At 38.3% G+C, this 13,353-nt stretch overlaps 1 protein-coding gene across 2 annotated transcripts in view; it reads left to right on the forward strand.

The window, feature by feature from the left end:
• The window catches only part of LOC132279188 (uncharacterized), a 67,605-nt gene that overhangs the window by 15,924 nt on the left and 38,328 nt on the right, over positions 1-13,353 (forward strand). For both annotated transcript variants that reach the window (XM_059781211.1, XM_059781148.1), the window contains exons 7-13: positions 491-562; positions 648-695; positions 772-849; positions 967-1,086; positions 2,073-2,178; positions 3,145-3,308; positions 3,728-3,862. In XM_059781211.1, coding sequence (XP_059637194.1) covers positions 491-562; positions 648-695; positions 772-849; positions 967-1,086; positions 2,073-2,178; positions 3,145-3,308; positions 3,728-3,862 — 723 coding nt within the window. The remainder of the gene's footprint in view (positions 1-490; positions 563-647; positions 696-771; positions 850-966; positions 1,087-2,072; positions 2,179-3,144; positions 3,309-3,727; positions 3,863-13,353) is intronic.

The raw sequence follows: 13,353 nt of genomic DNA on the forward strand, positions 1-13,353 counted from the left end.
GGAATGAATTCCTTATCTGATGCATGCTAAAAATCATCTATCACTATGAAAAAAGATTGAAATTCTATGTTGATATGCCCTTGCCGATACACATCAAATATGCATGTGTGTTGAATGTTTGACAGAGCAAAAGACTTGGACACTTTCTTCTAAGTTTACAACTTGCACCCAATTGAGTGTTTGTCTGATATTGTTGGACCTGCATCTTTGAGGTTTTGAGTGTGAACTGATGGTATAAGCATATTTTTACAAGACTGTTTGCCTTCTACTATTATCATATTGGTTTACAACCTCTATACAGAGACTGTAGGGTCTAATGCTGTATACTTTGCTGAACCAAATTTAAAATTTCTATAGCTTATTCACTCCATTCCTCTAGAATTTTTCCCCCCCTAGTGCAGTGATATTAGATAATTACGTATATATCATATCCAGAGTGCATTTTTAGTAACAGGTTGAATTTACTTAATGCCAAATTTTTCACTTTCAGATGGTTGATAGATTGGATGAAGGAGCTATAGCAGCAGATCTTTGTCCACTTGATTATAAAGGGCTTTACAAGGCAATATATATGTATATATATTAAGGAATTTTCATTTGGAAATTTTTAGGCATGTACAAACTTTAACTACTGGCACTGTTTTCAGGCTGTTGGGAAGGCCCTCTTCAGGGCACATGTAGAAGGACAGCTTAAGGTAAATGGTTTTACAAATGCTAAACTTTCTTATGTTGCATTTTACAAGCATCGTTTTATGAGTGGTATTTGTACAGAGTGAGATTATGTCCAAGCCTGAACTGTTTGTGGAGCCTGATCCAGAGCTACCTCTGGCACTTTTAGATCAAAGGGAGGTAGAACTTTTAACTGTCATTTATCTACAACGTATTAATATTATTCGAAGTGTCCTTTTCAGGGTCCAAAAGAATAATTACTCATTTTTTATTTACTTGGGGATTCTGTTGCATCAGGCTGGTATAAGACTATTGCTTATTACCAACTCAGATTATCATTACACAGACAAAATGATGCGGCATTCCTTCAATCGATTTCTTCCAAATGATATGAGCTGGCGAGATCTATTCGACATGGTTAGCATACCCCCTTCTTATGTTTATATTATAGTCCACTTTAAATTCTTTCTTATTTCTTTGTACCTTTTTGAGGTATCAGCTGAATGATTGCTCAAACTGTGCCTGTGTTATGTTTAGTGTCTTATCTTTACCCAGTCAGTCCCAAGACAAGAAAATGGAGGAGGGTTGTATTAGGTAGGTTGACAACCAATGTAAAGCTTCGGTGAGGATTAATATAACATGAGCTAAATGATTGCTCAATTTTGAAACAGAGGAGTTGGGTTAAAAATCTCATCGTTCTAGAAAACATATTACAAAAGTCTTCTCTTTAATACCTTTATATTTCATCACTACCACCACCATCATCATCATCTGCATTGCCTTTATGTAGTATGAACGGGGTTGGCTACATCGATATTCTTTTTCAATCCTTATATTATGGTTATGCTTTCTTGTTGTCTTGGATTGATTATTGTGGAGTAATTCAAGCCTTGATAGAATATTGATATGAGTGATTTATGGGATTGATTATAAGAATCCTATGTCAATGTATTTTTCATTTTTCTCATTTGTATTCTTTCACCTATAAATAGAGGTGGTCATTATAAACAAAACTAACAAAGAATATAATAAAAGTGATGTAGCCCTTTGGGCTTTGTGTGCCGTGGATGTAGGCCGTAGTGGCCGAACCACGTATATCCTTGTGTTGTTTCATTCTTAATTTATCTCTTCAATTTTTTTTATTTTTTCTCAGCAGTTATATCTATCCATTTATAGGCTGGCCGAGTGTTGACGCTGCTTACTTTTGCAGAACTCGCTTGAGCGGGCCTCCCAACCACCAACTGCTTATGAAATATATATATATCCATTTACACCAATAAATATTTATTTCTTATTGTGTTTGGGAAATGACAGTTTTTGAGATTACCTGTATATTGGAGGTACTTGTGACAGCCTCAAAATCACGTATATGATGGTTATGCTGTCTTGTTGTTCTTGGATAGGTTATAGTCTCTGCAAGGAAGCCAGAATTCTTCCAAATGTCACACCCAATGTATGAAGTTGTCACTGGGGAAGGTCTAATGCGTCCATGTTTCAAGGCTCGTCCAGGTAGTTCATGATCAGTGCCTTAGCCTTTCTGCTTGATAAGTCAGTATAGTTTACATTTCCAACGAAAATAATTTGAAATCTTTGCCTTCTGATGCTCTCTCAGCTGAACATGTTAGATTTGGTTGGCTCAAAATATAAAATTATGTGGCTAAACCTCTCTTTTTAGGTGCCATAACAGTTCTGGTATGGCTTATGGTGTCTTTGCAATTTGGGTCCTCCTAGTTGAATCCACAAAGTTAATAGAAAATTTGCAGAGAAAATTTGATACTGTATTAATAAGTGATTGAGTGATGCTGCTCTCTGCAGTACAATTATTTATAATGAAAGAAACCCTAAACCATAAGGAAACTAACAACGTTAGGAAACCTTATAAGGAAATCTAATCTCAAAAGGGTTACACAAAAGTAACCCTAAAAATCAACTTTCTCAAAAAATTACGAAAAAATAAAATGAGAAACCTAATCACTAAAAACTACTAAATATTAAAATTCAGAGCATTCCGAGTCCGTTTAGGCCACGAACAAAAATCTCGAAATAATCAATTGGCCTGCTATAAGACAGAAAAATGGGGTTTTGAGGCCTTAAACGATGGAATTTGACCCAAAAAGGGCATACGCCACAGCTTACCTGTGAGTATTGCTCGTTGGCCCGTTCCACTCACTTCCTTTCGGGTCCAAAATGGACTCTTCCCCAAAAAATGTGTCAGCCTTCTAGTTTGGCCATCTGACGGTCCAAACGGTCTCTGAATCGACAGCAACCCATTCTACATCAGTTTTGATTTCTTTAATTGTTCAAAGAACTTGAGAGCATACCACCAGCATATAATGCCTTTCGCCATATAATTTTGTTGTAGATAATATAATGTTCTTTAGTAAATTCTGTTGCTGTATTTGTAGCTTGTCTGCCATCTAGTTGATAACATGATCTATTCAATTTCTATATTCAGTATCTTACCTTCTTCTGCAGGGGGCTTGTACTCTGGGGGAAGTGCTCAGATGGTTGAGAATTCCCTGAACATTCATGGTGATGAGATATTGTACGTTGGTGACCATATATACACAGATGTAAGCCAATCCAAAGTTCATCTTCGATGGCGAACAGCATTGATTTGTCGAGAATTGGAAAAAGAGGTTGGCTATTGTGATTTTCCCTTTCATGCTCCGAGTTTGATGAGAGTTGGACCTAGGGGCGGGAGAGGGATTTTGTACTATCAATTTATTAGATTTCCAGATTTTAACTGTATTTGAAAACTCTGTTGCAACAATCAGCATAGCTAAAATATATAAGCTATAAGAAAATGATAAAAACTCAAAACCAAACTAGAGAGCACGGTTTTATTTTAAAGTAATGGTGAAATACTACTATATATTGTGTATTATACAACTTTCTTTAGATACTTTAAACCATTGATTGATATGTAATAATAATCCAACTTGTTTGAATTTTGCATCCTTGTACATGTCAATGCTAACTACTTTTTCATTTTATCTGCTTCTAAATTATTATTATTTTTCTGGATAAGTATCTGCTTCTAAAATTTAAACTGCAGTATAGCGCTTTGATTCATGGTCGAGGTCATCGAGCTACATTGATAGAGCTTATAAATCAGAAGGAGGTTGTGGGGGATCTATTTAACCAACTCCGGCTCGCTCTGCAAAGGAGAACCAACGAGCGTCCTGCTCAAGTAAGCTTTGCTGCATGATATTATTGCTGTTCTCCTATTTGTAACTGTAAAATAGATACAATTCTAGAGAGAGAGAGAGAGAGAGAGAGCAGATGGATATGAGAGAGAGTACAGAAAAGAGAGGCACAGCCCTCTGGTTCTCTTATTCATAATAACCCTAAACATAAAAGGGTATATATAAAATACAAGAAAGGCCTATTTGCATATTGGCCACAAACCCTATATATAATTACAATCTGACCCCTACACTAATATATATTTACATATGAATGTTCTAACACTCCTCCTCAAGCTGGAGAATGTATATCATATAATCCCAGCTTGGAATAAATCGCCTTTAACCGATTATGACCAAGAGCCTTTGTAAACATATCAGCTAATTGATCTTTAGACTTCGCAAATGGAATAGAACTGTTCCCACTCAATATTTTCTCTCGAATGAAGTGGCAATCACCTTCAATATGCTTGGTCCTCTCATGGAACACGGGATTAGATGCAATGTGGACAGCCGCTTGGTTATCACAAAATAATGGAATAGGAGCTTTAACCGTCAGCCCAAGTTCCTCCAGGAATGTTGTATACATGTCAACTCACTAGTGGTATGAGCCATTGCCCTGCACTCGGTTTCAGCACTAGACCGAGCTACAACCGTTTGTTTCTTACTTTTCCACGTAACTAGATTCCCTCTTACAAATGTGCAATAGCCCGTAGTAGACCTCCTATTTGAGGGAGATCCTCCCTAGTCAGCATCTGTAAAACCTGCCACATTAAGATGACCATTAGATTTATATAGTAATCCGAAACCCGGAGCTTGCTTGAGATATCGAATAATTCGAAGAGCAACATTCCAATTTGGTACTCTAGGAGCACTCATGAATTGACTTACAACACTAACTGCATATGAAATGTCAGGTCGGGTGATAGTGAGATAAATTAATTTCCCAACCGGACGTCGATATCTGCCATGCTCGTCAAATAAATCACCCTCCTTGGGTAATAGTTTTATATTTGGATCCATAGGAGCATTAGCAGGGCGACTACCTAACATACCTGTTTCTTCGAATAAGTCCAACACATATTTCCTTTGAGATAGGCTTATACCTTCCTTGGATCTAATAACCTCAATACCCAAGAAATATTTGAGTTTGCCTAAATCCTTAGTGTGGAACCGATTCTGCAAGAACAATTTCAACTTTGTGATGCCAGAATCATCACCTGTTATAACAATATCATCTACATATACCACAAGAAATATAAAGCCAGTTTTAGTATGCTGGTGAAATACCGAATGATCTTTCTGGCATCTGTTAAGGCCGAAGGAAAGTGCCGCCTCGGAGAAATTTCCAAACCAAGCCCTTGGAGATTGCTTAAATCTGTACAGGGCCTTCTAAAGGCGACATACAGCATAACGAGACTCCCCCCGAGCGACAAAACCAGGTGGTTGCTCCATATAAACCTCTTCATGTAAGTCACCATGTAAGAAGGCATTTTTCACATCTAATTGGAACAACGGCCAAGTACAATTGGTGGCAATGGAAATAAGGATTCGAATAGATGAAATCTTCGCAACCGGGGAAAAAGTCTCATCATAATCAATACCATAGGTTTGGGTGTATCCCTTTGCAACAAGGCGAGCCTTCAACCGCTCAACAGACCCATCATGGAGGTATTTGATCGTGTATACCCACTTACAACCAACAGGTTTGGAACCGGGAGGTAAGGGAACAAGATCCCATGCCCCATTATGACGAAGAGCATCCATTTCATCTATCATGGCTGTGGTGGGTCATAGTTTGATGACACAACAAGCAATGGAAGCAACAACTTGAAGAGAAATAAGGAGTGTCCTCAAAAAAGGTAACGTCCATGCACACAAAAGCACTACGAGTTTTAGGATCCCAACATTTATAACTCTTTTTAGTTCGAGAGTACCCGATAAAGACACCCTTAATGGTACGAGGATACAATTTATCAGTGCCAAGGTGTAATATGTGAGCAAAGCACACACACCCAAAAACACGAGGAGTCAATGCAAACAGCGGTCGAGTAAGAAAAACAAAGGAATAAGGGCATTTCTAATTAAGAACAGAAGATGGCATATGATTAATTAAATAACAAACAGTTAAAACAGCATCGCCCCAAAATGCCTTTGGAAGATGCATATGGATCATCAATGCCCGAGCTATTTCAATTAAATGCCTATTTTTCCTTTCAGCTACACCATTTTGTTGGGGAGTATAAGAACAAGAAGTTTGGTGCAAGATACCACGAGAGTCACAAAAAGTAGAAATATCACCTTTGACATATTCCATAGCATTATCAAATTGTAAAGTTTTTATAACACAACCAAATTGGACCTCAATTTCTTTTAAAAATAATTGAAATATGGAAAAAAGTTCAGAACGGTCTTTCATTAAAAACAACCAAGTCATCCTTGAATAGTCAGCAACAAAGGTAACAAAATAAGAAAAACCTGATTGACTAGTGTGACGAGCAGTACCCCAAATGTCCGTATGCACCAATTCAAATAAAGAAGACCGACGATTATCAATACGAGGAGGGAAAGACACTCTATGGTGGTTACTTAGCTGACAAGACTCACAATTTAAAGTAGACACCGACTCAAGAAATGGTAATGCAAACTTCAAGTACCGCAACGAGGGATGACCTAACCGATAATGCCACTGGTATACCGACATCTGGGAATGTAGAGCAACACCACAGTGCAAGGTTGGCAATCTAAATAGTATAGGCCATTTCTGTTAATGCCCCCACCAATCATCTTCTTCGTGTTGAGGTCTTGAAAGACACAAAACAAAGGATAAAATGTGACAAAACAATTGAGTGCTTGAGTCAGTTTACTTACAGATAATAAATTAAAGGGAAATTGTGGAACTAATTGCACAGAAGATAATGAAATGGATGGGGTTAGTTTAGTTGTTCCCTGGCCAATAATGGAACATGTTCTACCATCAGCCAAAGTAACAAAAGATGAGGAGTTAGACTTCTAAAAATTAGAAAATAGAGATTCATCACTTGTGAGATGGGTAGACGGCCTAAAGTCAACAACCCAAGGGGAGGCCGAAGTTTGTAAATCGGACAAGCATGCAATATTACCTAATTGCGCAAAATTAACCATATCAGTAGAGTTGGGATGCGTCCGGTTGACCAAGGCACTTAACTCAGCTCGTGATAGTGTCACACTGTCACTAGTAGATGTAGGTGATGGCAATATAGAAGTCTGAGAAGGCGGGTGGTTGTAGTCAAGAGAGGGATGAGACCCAGCAATGTCAGAGGAAGACAGTACTTGGTTTGCCCATGCTGGTTTCCCATGAAGAGCCCAACAGTGCTCCACAGAATGGTTAGTACCCCGACGGTGACTGCAGTAGCGACCCTCTGTTGCTACTAAGAGTATCACTGACTCTAGAGAACTGTGGAGAGATAGAAGGAATCATCATAGCTGAATTTTCTTTCATAGTGGACATCCCATGTGATTGTTCAGAAACCTGAAGTAATCGTGCATAAATGTTACCCAAAGATGGGAGTCCTCCATCATCAGCAAGGATTTGACCCCGAATATTTTGAAGCCTAGGATCTAAACAAGCAAAAAAAATGGAAACATAAAATTCCTCACGTTGTCGCTTGAGAACGGCAAGATCAGTAGTCAAGGGATGATACTGATTCAACTCATCTAACAAGCTTTTGAAAGCACTGTAATACCCACCGATGCCTTGACCAGATTGACGAGAACGGAACATCTTCTCATACAGTGAATATATGTGAGAAACATTGGTGTCCATAGAGTAGGTTTCTTTAACTGCATCCCATATTCCCTTTGCAGTGTTTACATGATCAACATAGTTGTAATTTGCAGCTCGACATGATCAACATATGTTGCAGGAGATTTACTTCCAATAGACTGAGAAGCAACAGTTGAAGTTTCCGACATGCATTTAATGCCACAGAAATAGATAAAGCAACTGCTGAAACAAAATAAATGTATATGAAAACTGAAAAGAACTTATCTGTCCCAAGTTAAAGTCACACTAATGCCAAATCTGTCCCGAGAAGAACCCAAGAGAAACAAAAAAAAGAAACTGCTGCACCAGAGAAGGCCAGAACAGAACCGAATCGGGAGCAGAAGAAGAAAGAAGAACAGAACAGACCCGGATCAGGGAAAACAGGGTCGAACCAGACCGGATCTGTAATCGGGTCGGATCTGTAATCGGGTTTCTACAAAACTGGTTTGGGGGAAAACCGGTCTAGACTAACCTAACTTCAGTGGCCAAACACCCCAAATCCCGTAGCCAATCACCCCTCTGCTTCTTCACCTTCAGTCCCAAAATACGGTTCAACAATAACAAGTCGCAAATGAAGAAGCCAACCACAAAAAAAACAGTCGTAAAGGGCGACTACACAACCAATCGACACTGGCGACAACAACGCAAACGGTCATCGATGAAGAAAAATGGCAACAATCAGCGACCGCGGGACTAGTTCGAAGCAAGAGATTAGTAATCACAGTGAACCACCTAACAGCGAGGATAGCCTCACGAATCGGATCTCTCTCGAAGCTAGTACACACCCTAGCCAACGATTACCCAACTCGTAGAGACAACGGCAATGATCGTCGCTCTGATACTATGTAAAATAGATACAATTCAAGACAGAGAAAGAGAGAGAGTACAGAAAAGAGAGGCGTAGCCCTTTGGTTCTCTTATTTACAATAGCCCTAAACATAAAAGAGTATATATAAAATACAAGAAAGGCCTATTTGCATATTGGTCACAAACCATATATATAATTACAATCTAACCCCTACACTAATATATATTTACATATGAATGTTCTAACAGTAACTTTTACCTTGTTCAGTTTTGTCCTCCCATAACAATATCCCATTCAACCTGCACGGGTGGCACAGGGGTCTTTAGGGCCGGACTATAAACTCAGACGTCTTGTGTTCGATTCTCACAAGATGCAAAAACACGTGGTTTAATTGATATATGTGGTTTGTGGGTGATTGCACATATCCGGAGATTGCAAACCGTCTGAGAGTCCAAAGTGGCTAGCGAGGGTGGGTTGATTCTTCGTTACCAACAAGAAAAAAAATAATTCCCATTCTATATTTTTGTCCTGCTTGTCTTTTCCAAATTTCGCTGCCTTCGTGTAGTTTTCTCATCATTTTGATTTGCATCCCATGTCATTTTTCTTTTCCTAGTTTGAAGCAAAGAAGTTCTCAGCACCTTTTTATCTTTTTTTTTTTTTTTCTTTTCCTCCTAAATTGTTTGATCACTATTATTATTATAAAAGTGATGTAGCCCTTTGGGCTCTTTGTGCCGTGGATGTAGGCCCTAGTGGCTAAACCACGTAATATCTGTGTGTTCTACTTGTTTTATTTATCTGTTCACTTCCGTTTTATGCTTTACGACATGATATCAGAGCCTAATTTCTCTTCGTAGGTTCGGACCCCTATTTTGGGGTATTCCTTAGCATCTGAAATGTTGCTAAGGGTTTCTCGGTGCTATTTGTGACTTGTTTGGGCTGCTGGTTTTTTTGGCAGTAATGATCTTCGCTTTTGCCGTGTCTCCGACAGTTTTTATCGACTTGTTTGGGCTGCCGATGTGTTTTGTAGCATTGTCCTCGCCTTTGCCGTGTCTCTGACAGTTTTTTCTTGACTTGTTTGGGTTGCCAGTTTGTTCGGCAATAATGTTCTTCGCCTTTGTCGTGTCTTCGACAATTTTTATCGATTTGTTTGGGCTGCCTGTGTGTTCGGTAGCATTGTCCTCGCCTTTGCCCTGTCTCAGACAGTTTTTTGTTGACTTGTTTGGGTTGTCAGTGTGTTCAGTACCATTGTTCTTTGTCTTCTCTCTTCTCTTTTCATCATTCACACTTAATGTTACTCGTCATCTCAATGACAAGTTGGGCATTCATAATCCAACTTGAGGGGGAGAATTGAAGATTTAATGGAGGAATCCATGGAGGAAAATCTTTCAGTAATTGATGTTGTTTCCTATTAGTGAAAGTTTGGTGTTACTAGAGGAATCAGTGGAGAAAAATCTTCCTTGTTTCCTATTTTCTAATTCTTTCCATTCTCACAATTTATTCTCCTATATAAAGGAGCCTCCACCATTATATTGTGTACGAATTGAGAGAGTATTATAAAAGTGATGTAGCCCTTTTGGGCTCTTTGTGCCGTGGATGTAGGCCCTATTGGCTAAACCATGTAATATCTGTGTGTTCTACTCGTTTTATTTATCTCTTCACTTCCGTTTTATACTTTACAACAATTATCTATTCCTCAAGAACTTGTTTTTATTTTGTTCCTCCATAACTAATTAAGGAACTCCTTGAAACACTTGTTCTCATTTCATTTTATTGCATTTTGATTAGGCTTTTGTATTGTGTATACTTTTAGTTGTGGCCAAAATACATAATGGATCATCTTTCTTCATATTGTGGGTCAACTGCTCATAATGGTTCATCTTTCTTCATAATTTGGGTCAATTGCTCATAATCGGCAATCCTAAAACTGCTAGTTCACTTCAAGTGGACCCGATGGTGGAGCCAAGACCCCCCCCCCCCCCCCCTCTCTTTCTTCATAATGTGGGTCAACTGCTCATAATCAGCAACCCCCCCCTTCATTTTTTTTTTTTCCTTTGGGGTAAGCTATATTACTCTTTAGAGGTAAGTGAAGTTCATGTGTTAGACGCCCAATACTCAAACATTGGTATGAGATATGTATTCGACACTTTCGGTTGGACATAGAAATACAAAAAGAAGAAAGATAAGAGAAATATGTAAAAGGTTTGAACGCGATTAAATCACTAGTTCACAGTTCTAGTTTTTATAGATAAAAAGAACACATGCTTATATTACAAGAAAATAAATTAAATCAAATCACAACATATTCTATGCCATGATTCGTGGCTATCAAATCTATGCTAATATGGTAAGTCATTCCATAAATCGTGGCTATCATATCTGCAAACACTCCCCCTCAAGTTGGTGCGTGGATATTTGAGACGCCCAACTTGGACAACGCATTTTCAAACACGGTTTTGCTAGCACCCTTCTTCAGAAATCTACAAGTTACAGAGTGCAAATCTGACTAGCGATGATTTTCTCTCAAATGAAGTGTCGATCAACGAATCAAAAATGTCTCCTCAGACCATAAACAATCAACAATGTCTCCTTAGATTATAAACAACCAATCATGTCTCCTCAGACCATAAACAATCAACAATGTCTCCTCAGACCATAAACAACCAATCATGTCTCCTCAGACCGTAAACAACCAACAATGTCTCCTTAGATCATTTCCCTTCATATACATGCTTAAAAAATGTAGATGGAAGAATCAACAGTGTCTCCTCAGACCATTCCCCTTCATACATATGTTTAAACAATGTAGATGAAAAAATTAACAATGTCTCCTCAAACCATAAAAAGAAACAACTATGCCTCCTTAGACCATTTCTAAATGGGTGGTGCCAAACTCGCAACGCCCTTATTGAGGTCGGACCACCCTGCCTACCCAACACCTACCAGATGAGCGATGTCACATTAGACCATTTTTGAATGGGTGGTGCCGAACTCGCAATGCCCACATTGCAGTCGGGCCACCCTGGCTCTGATACCAAGTAGAAATACAAAAAAGAAGAAAGATAAGAGAAATATGTAAAAGGTTTGAATGAGATTAAATCACTCATTCACAGCTCTAGTATTTATAAATAAAAGGGGCACATACTCATATTACAAGAAAAGAAATTAAATTAAATCTAAATCAAATCACAACATATTTTATGCCATAAATCGTGGCTATCATATCTGCTAACACTCCCTCTCAAGTTGGTGCGTGGATATCTGAGACGCCCAACTTGGACAACGCATCTTCAAACACGGTCTTGCTAGCACCCTTCTTCAGAAATCTACAAGTTGCAGAGTGCAAATCTGACTAGCGATGATTTTTTCTCAAATGAAGTGTCAATCAACAAATCATAAATGTCTCTTCAGACCATAAACAACCAATCATGTCTACTCAGACCATAAACAACCAATCATGTCTCCTCAGAGCGTAAACAACCAACAATGTCTCCTCAGATCATTTCCTTTCATGCATATGCTTAAAACATGTAGATGAAAGAATTAACAATGTCTCCTCAGACCATTCCCCTTCATACATATGTTTAAACAATGTAGATGAAAGAATCAACAATGTCTCCTCAGACCATAAAAAGGAACAACTATGTCTCCTCAGACTATTTCTAAATGGGTGGTGCCAAACACGCAACGCCCTTATTGTGGTCGGACCTCCCTGCCTACCCGACACCTACCAAATGGGTGATGTAACCTTAGACCATTTTTGAATGAGTGGTGCCGAACTCGCAATGCCCACATTATAGTCGAGCCACCCTGGCTCTGATACCAAGTAGAAATACAAAAAGAAGAAAGATAAGAAGGTTTGAATGAGATTAAATACTCATTCACAGCTTTAGTATTTATAGATAAAAGGGGCACATACTCGTATTACAAGAAAGGAAATTAAATCAAATCTAAATCAAATCACAACATATTTTATGCCATGATTCATGGCTATCAAATCTCTGCTGATATGGTAAATCATTCCATAAATCGTGGCTATCATATCTGCTAACATGCACCTAAAAAGCATATCCAATAATTGAATTCTATTATATTATTCCTTCTTAAATGAGTGAAGTTCCTATATTAAACTCTTTGAACATAAAGGCATTAATTTACTCAGTAATATAAAATAATTTAGCTATTTAGTTGTGTCCCTGTCTCCCGTTCGAGAATTTAATTCATGCGACGCTTGGATACATACCTTCACCCGACTTATGTAATTGAGTTCAGGTAACATAAGGGATAAACTGCCCACAACTCCTGAATTATATCATAATTACATTGGCCACCCTCAACTCAATTCAACAAAGTATTCTCTGTACTTGGGTTCAGCTGCATAAATCCTAGTTTTTCATTCCACTCTATCTAAGGTCATAGCCGTAGTCAAACCACATGATATCACATCCTTACTATCGCTATTCTCTACCGATGTTAATTTTGGTCTTCTCCTTTCCTTAGCATTACCCTTAATGTGGACTACGTCACTCATCCTAATTGGCAAACTTAGTGGTTTTTTTGTACATGTCTAAACCATCTTAATCGATTTTCTCTCATTTTATCTCTAGATGGTGCTACTTCAACCATGTTATGAATGTGTTCATTTCTTATCCTACTGCATGTCCATCTCCGTATTCACATTTCTGCCACCCTCACTTTATGCATATATTGTTTCTTAGCTACATAACATTCTGTCCAATAAAGAACAACTGCTTATTTATTTTTTATTTTTGGGTAGGTAAAATTTCATAGAAGTGCACGCAAAAGGGAGTGCATACCAAATACAAAAGAAAAGCCAAAAGCTATACCCTCAAGATATCCACAAAAGACAATAAAAGTTCCAACGA

The sequence above is a fragment of the Cornus florida genome, unplaced genomic scaffold, assembly GCF_030987335.1.
Source record: "Cornus florida cultivar Cherokee Brave unplaced genomic scaffold, ASM3098733v1 CherokeeBrave_3.0.0_Hap2_Chr01, whole genome shotgun sequence".
Taxonomy (NCBI): Eukaryota; Viridiplantae; Streptophyta; class Magnoliopsida; order Cornales; family Cornaceae; genus Cornus; species Cornus florida.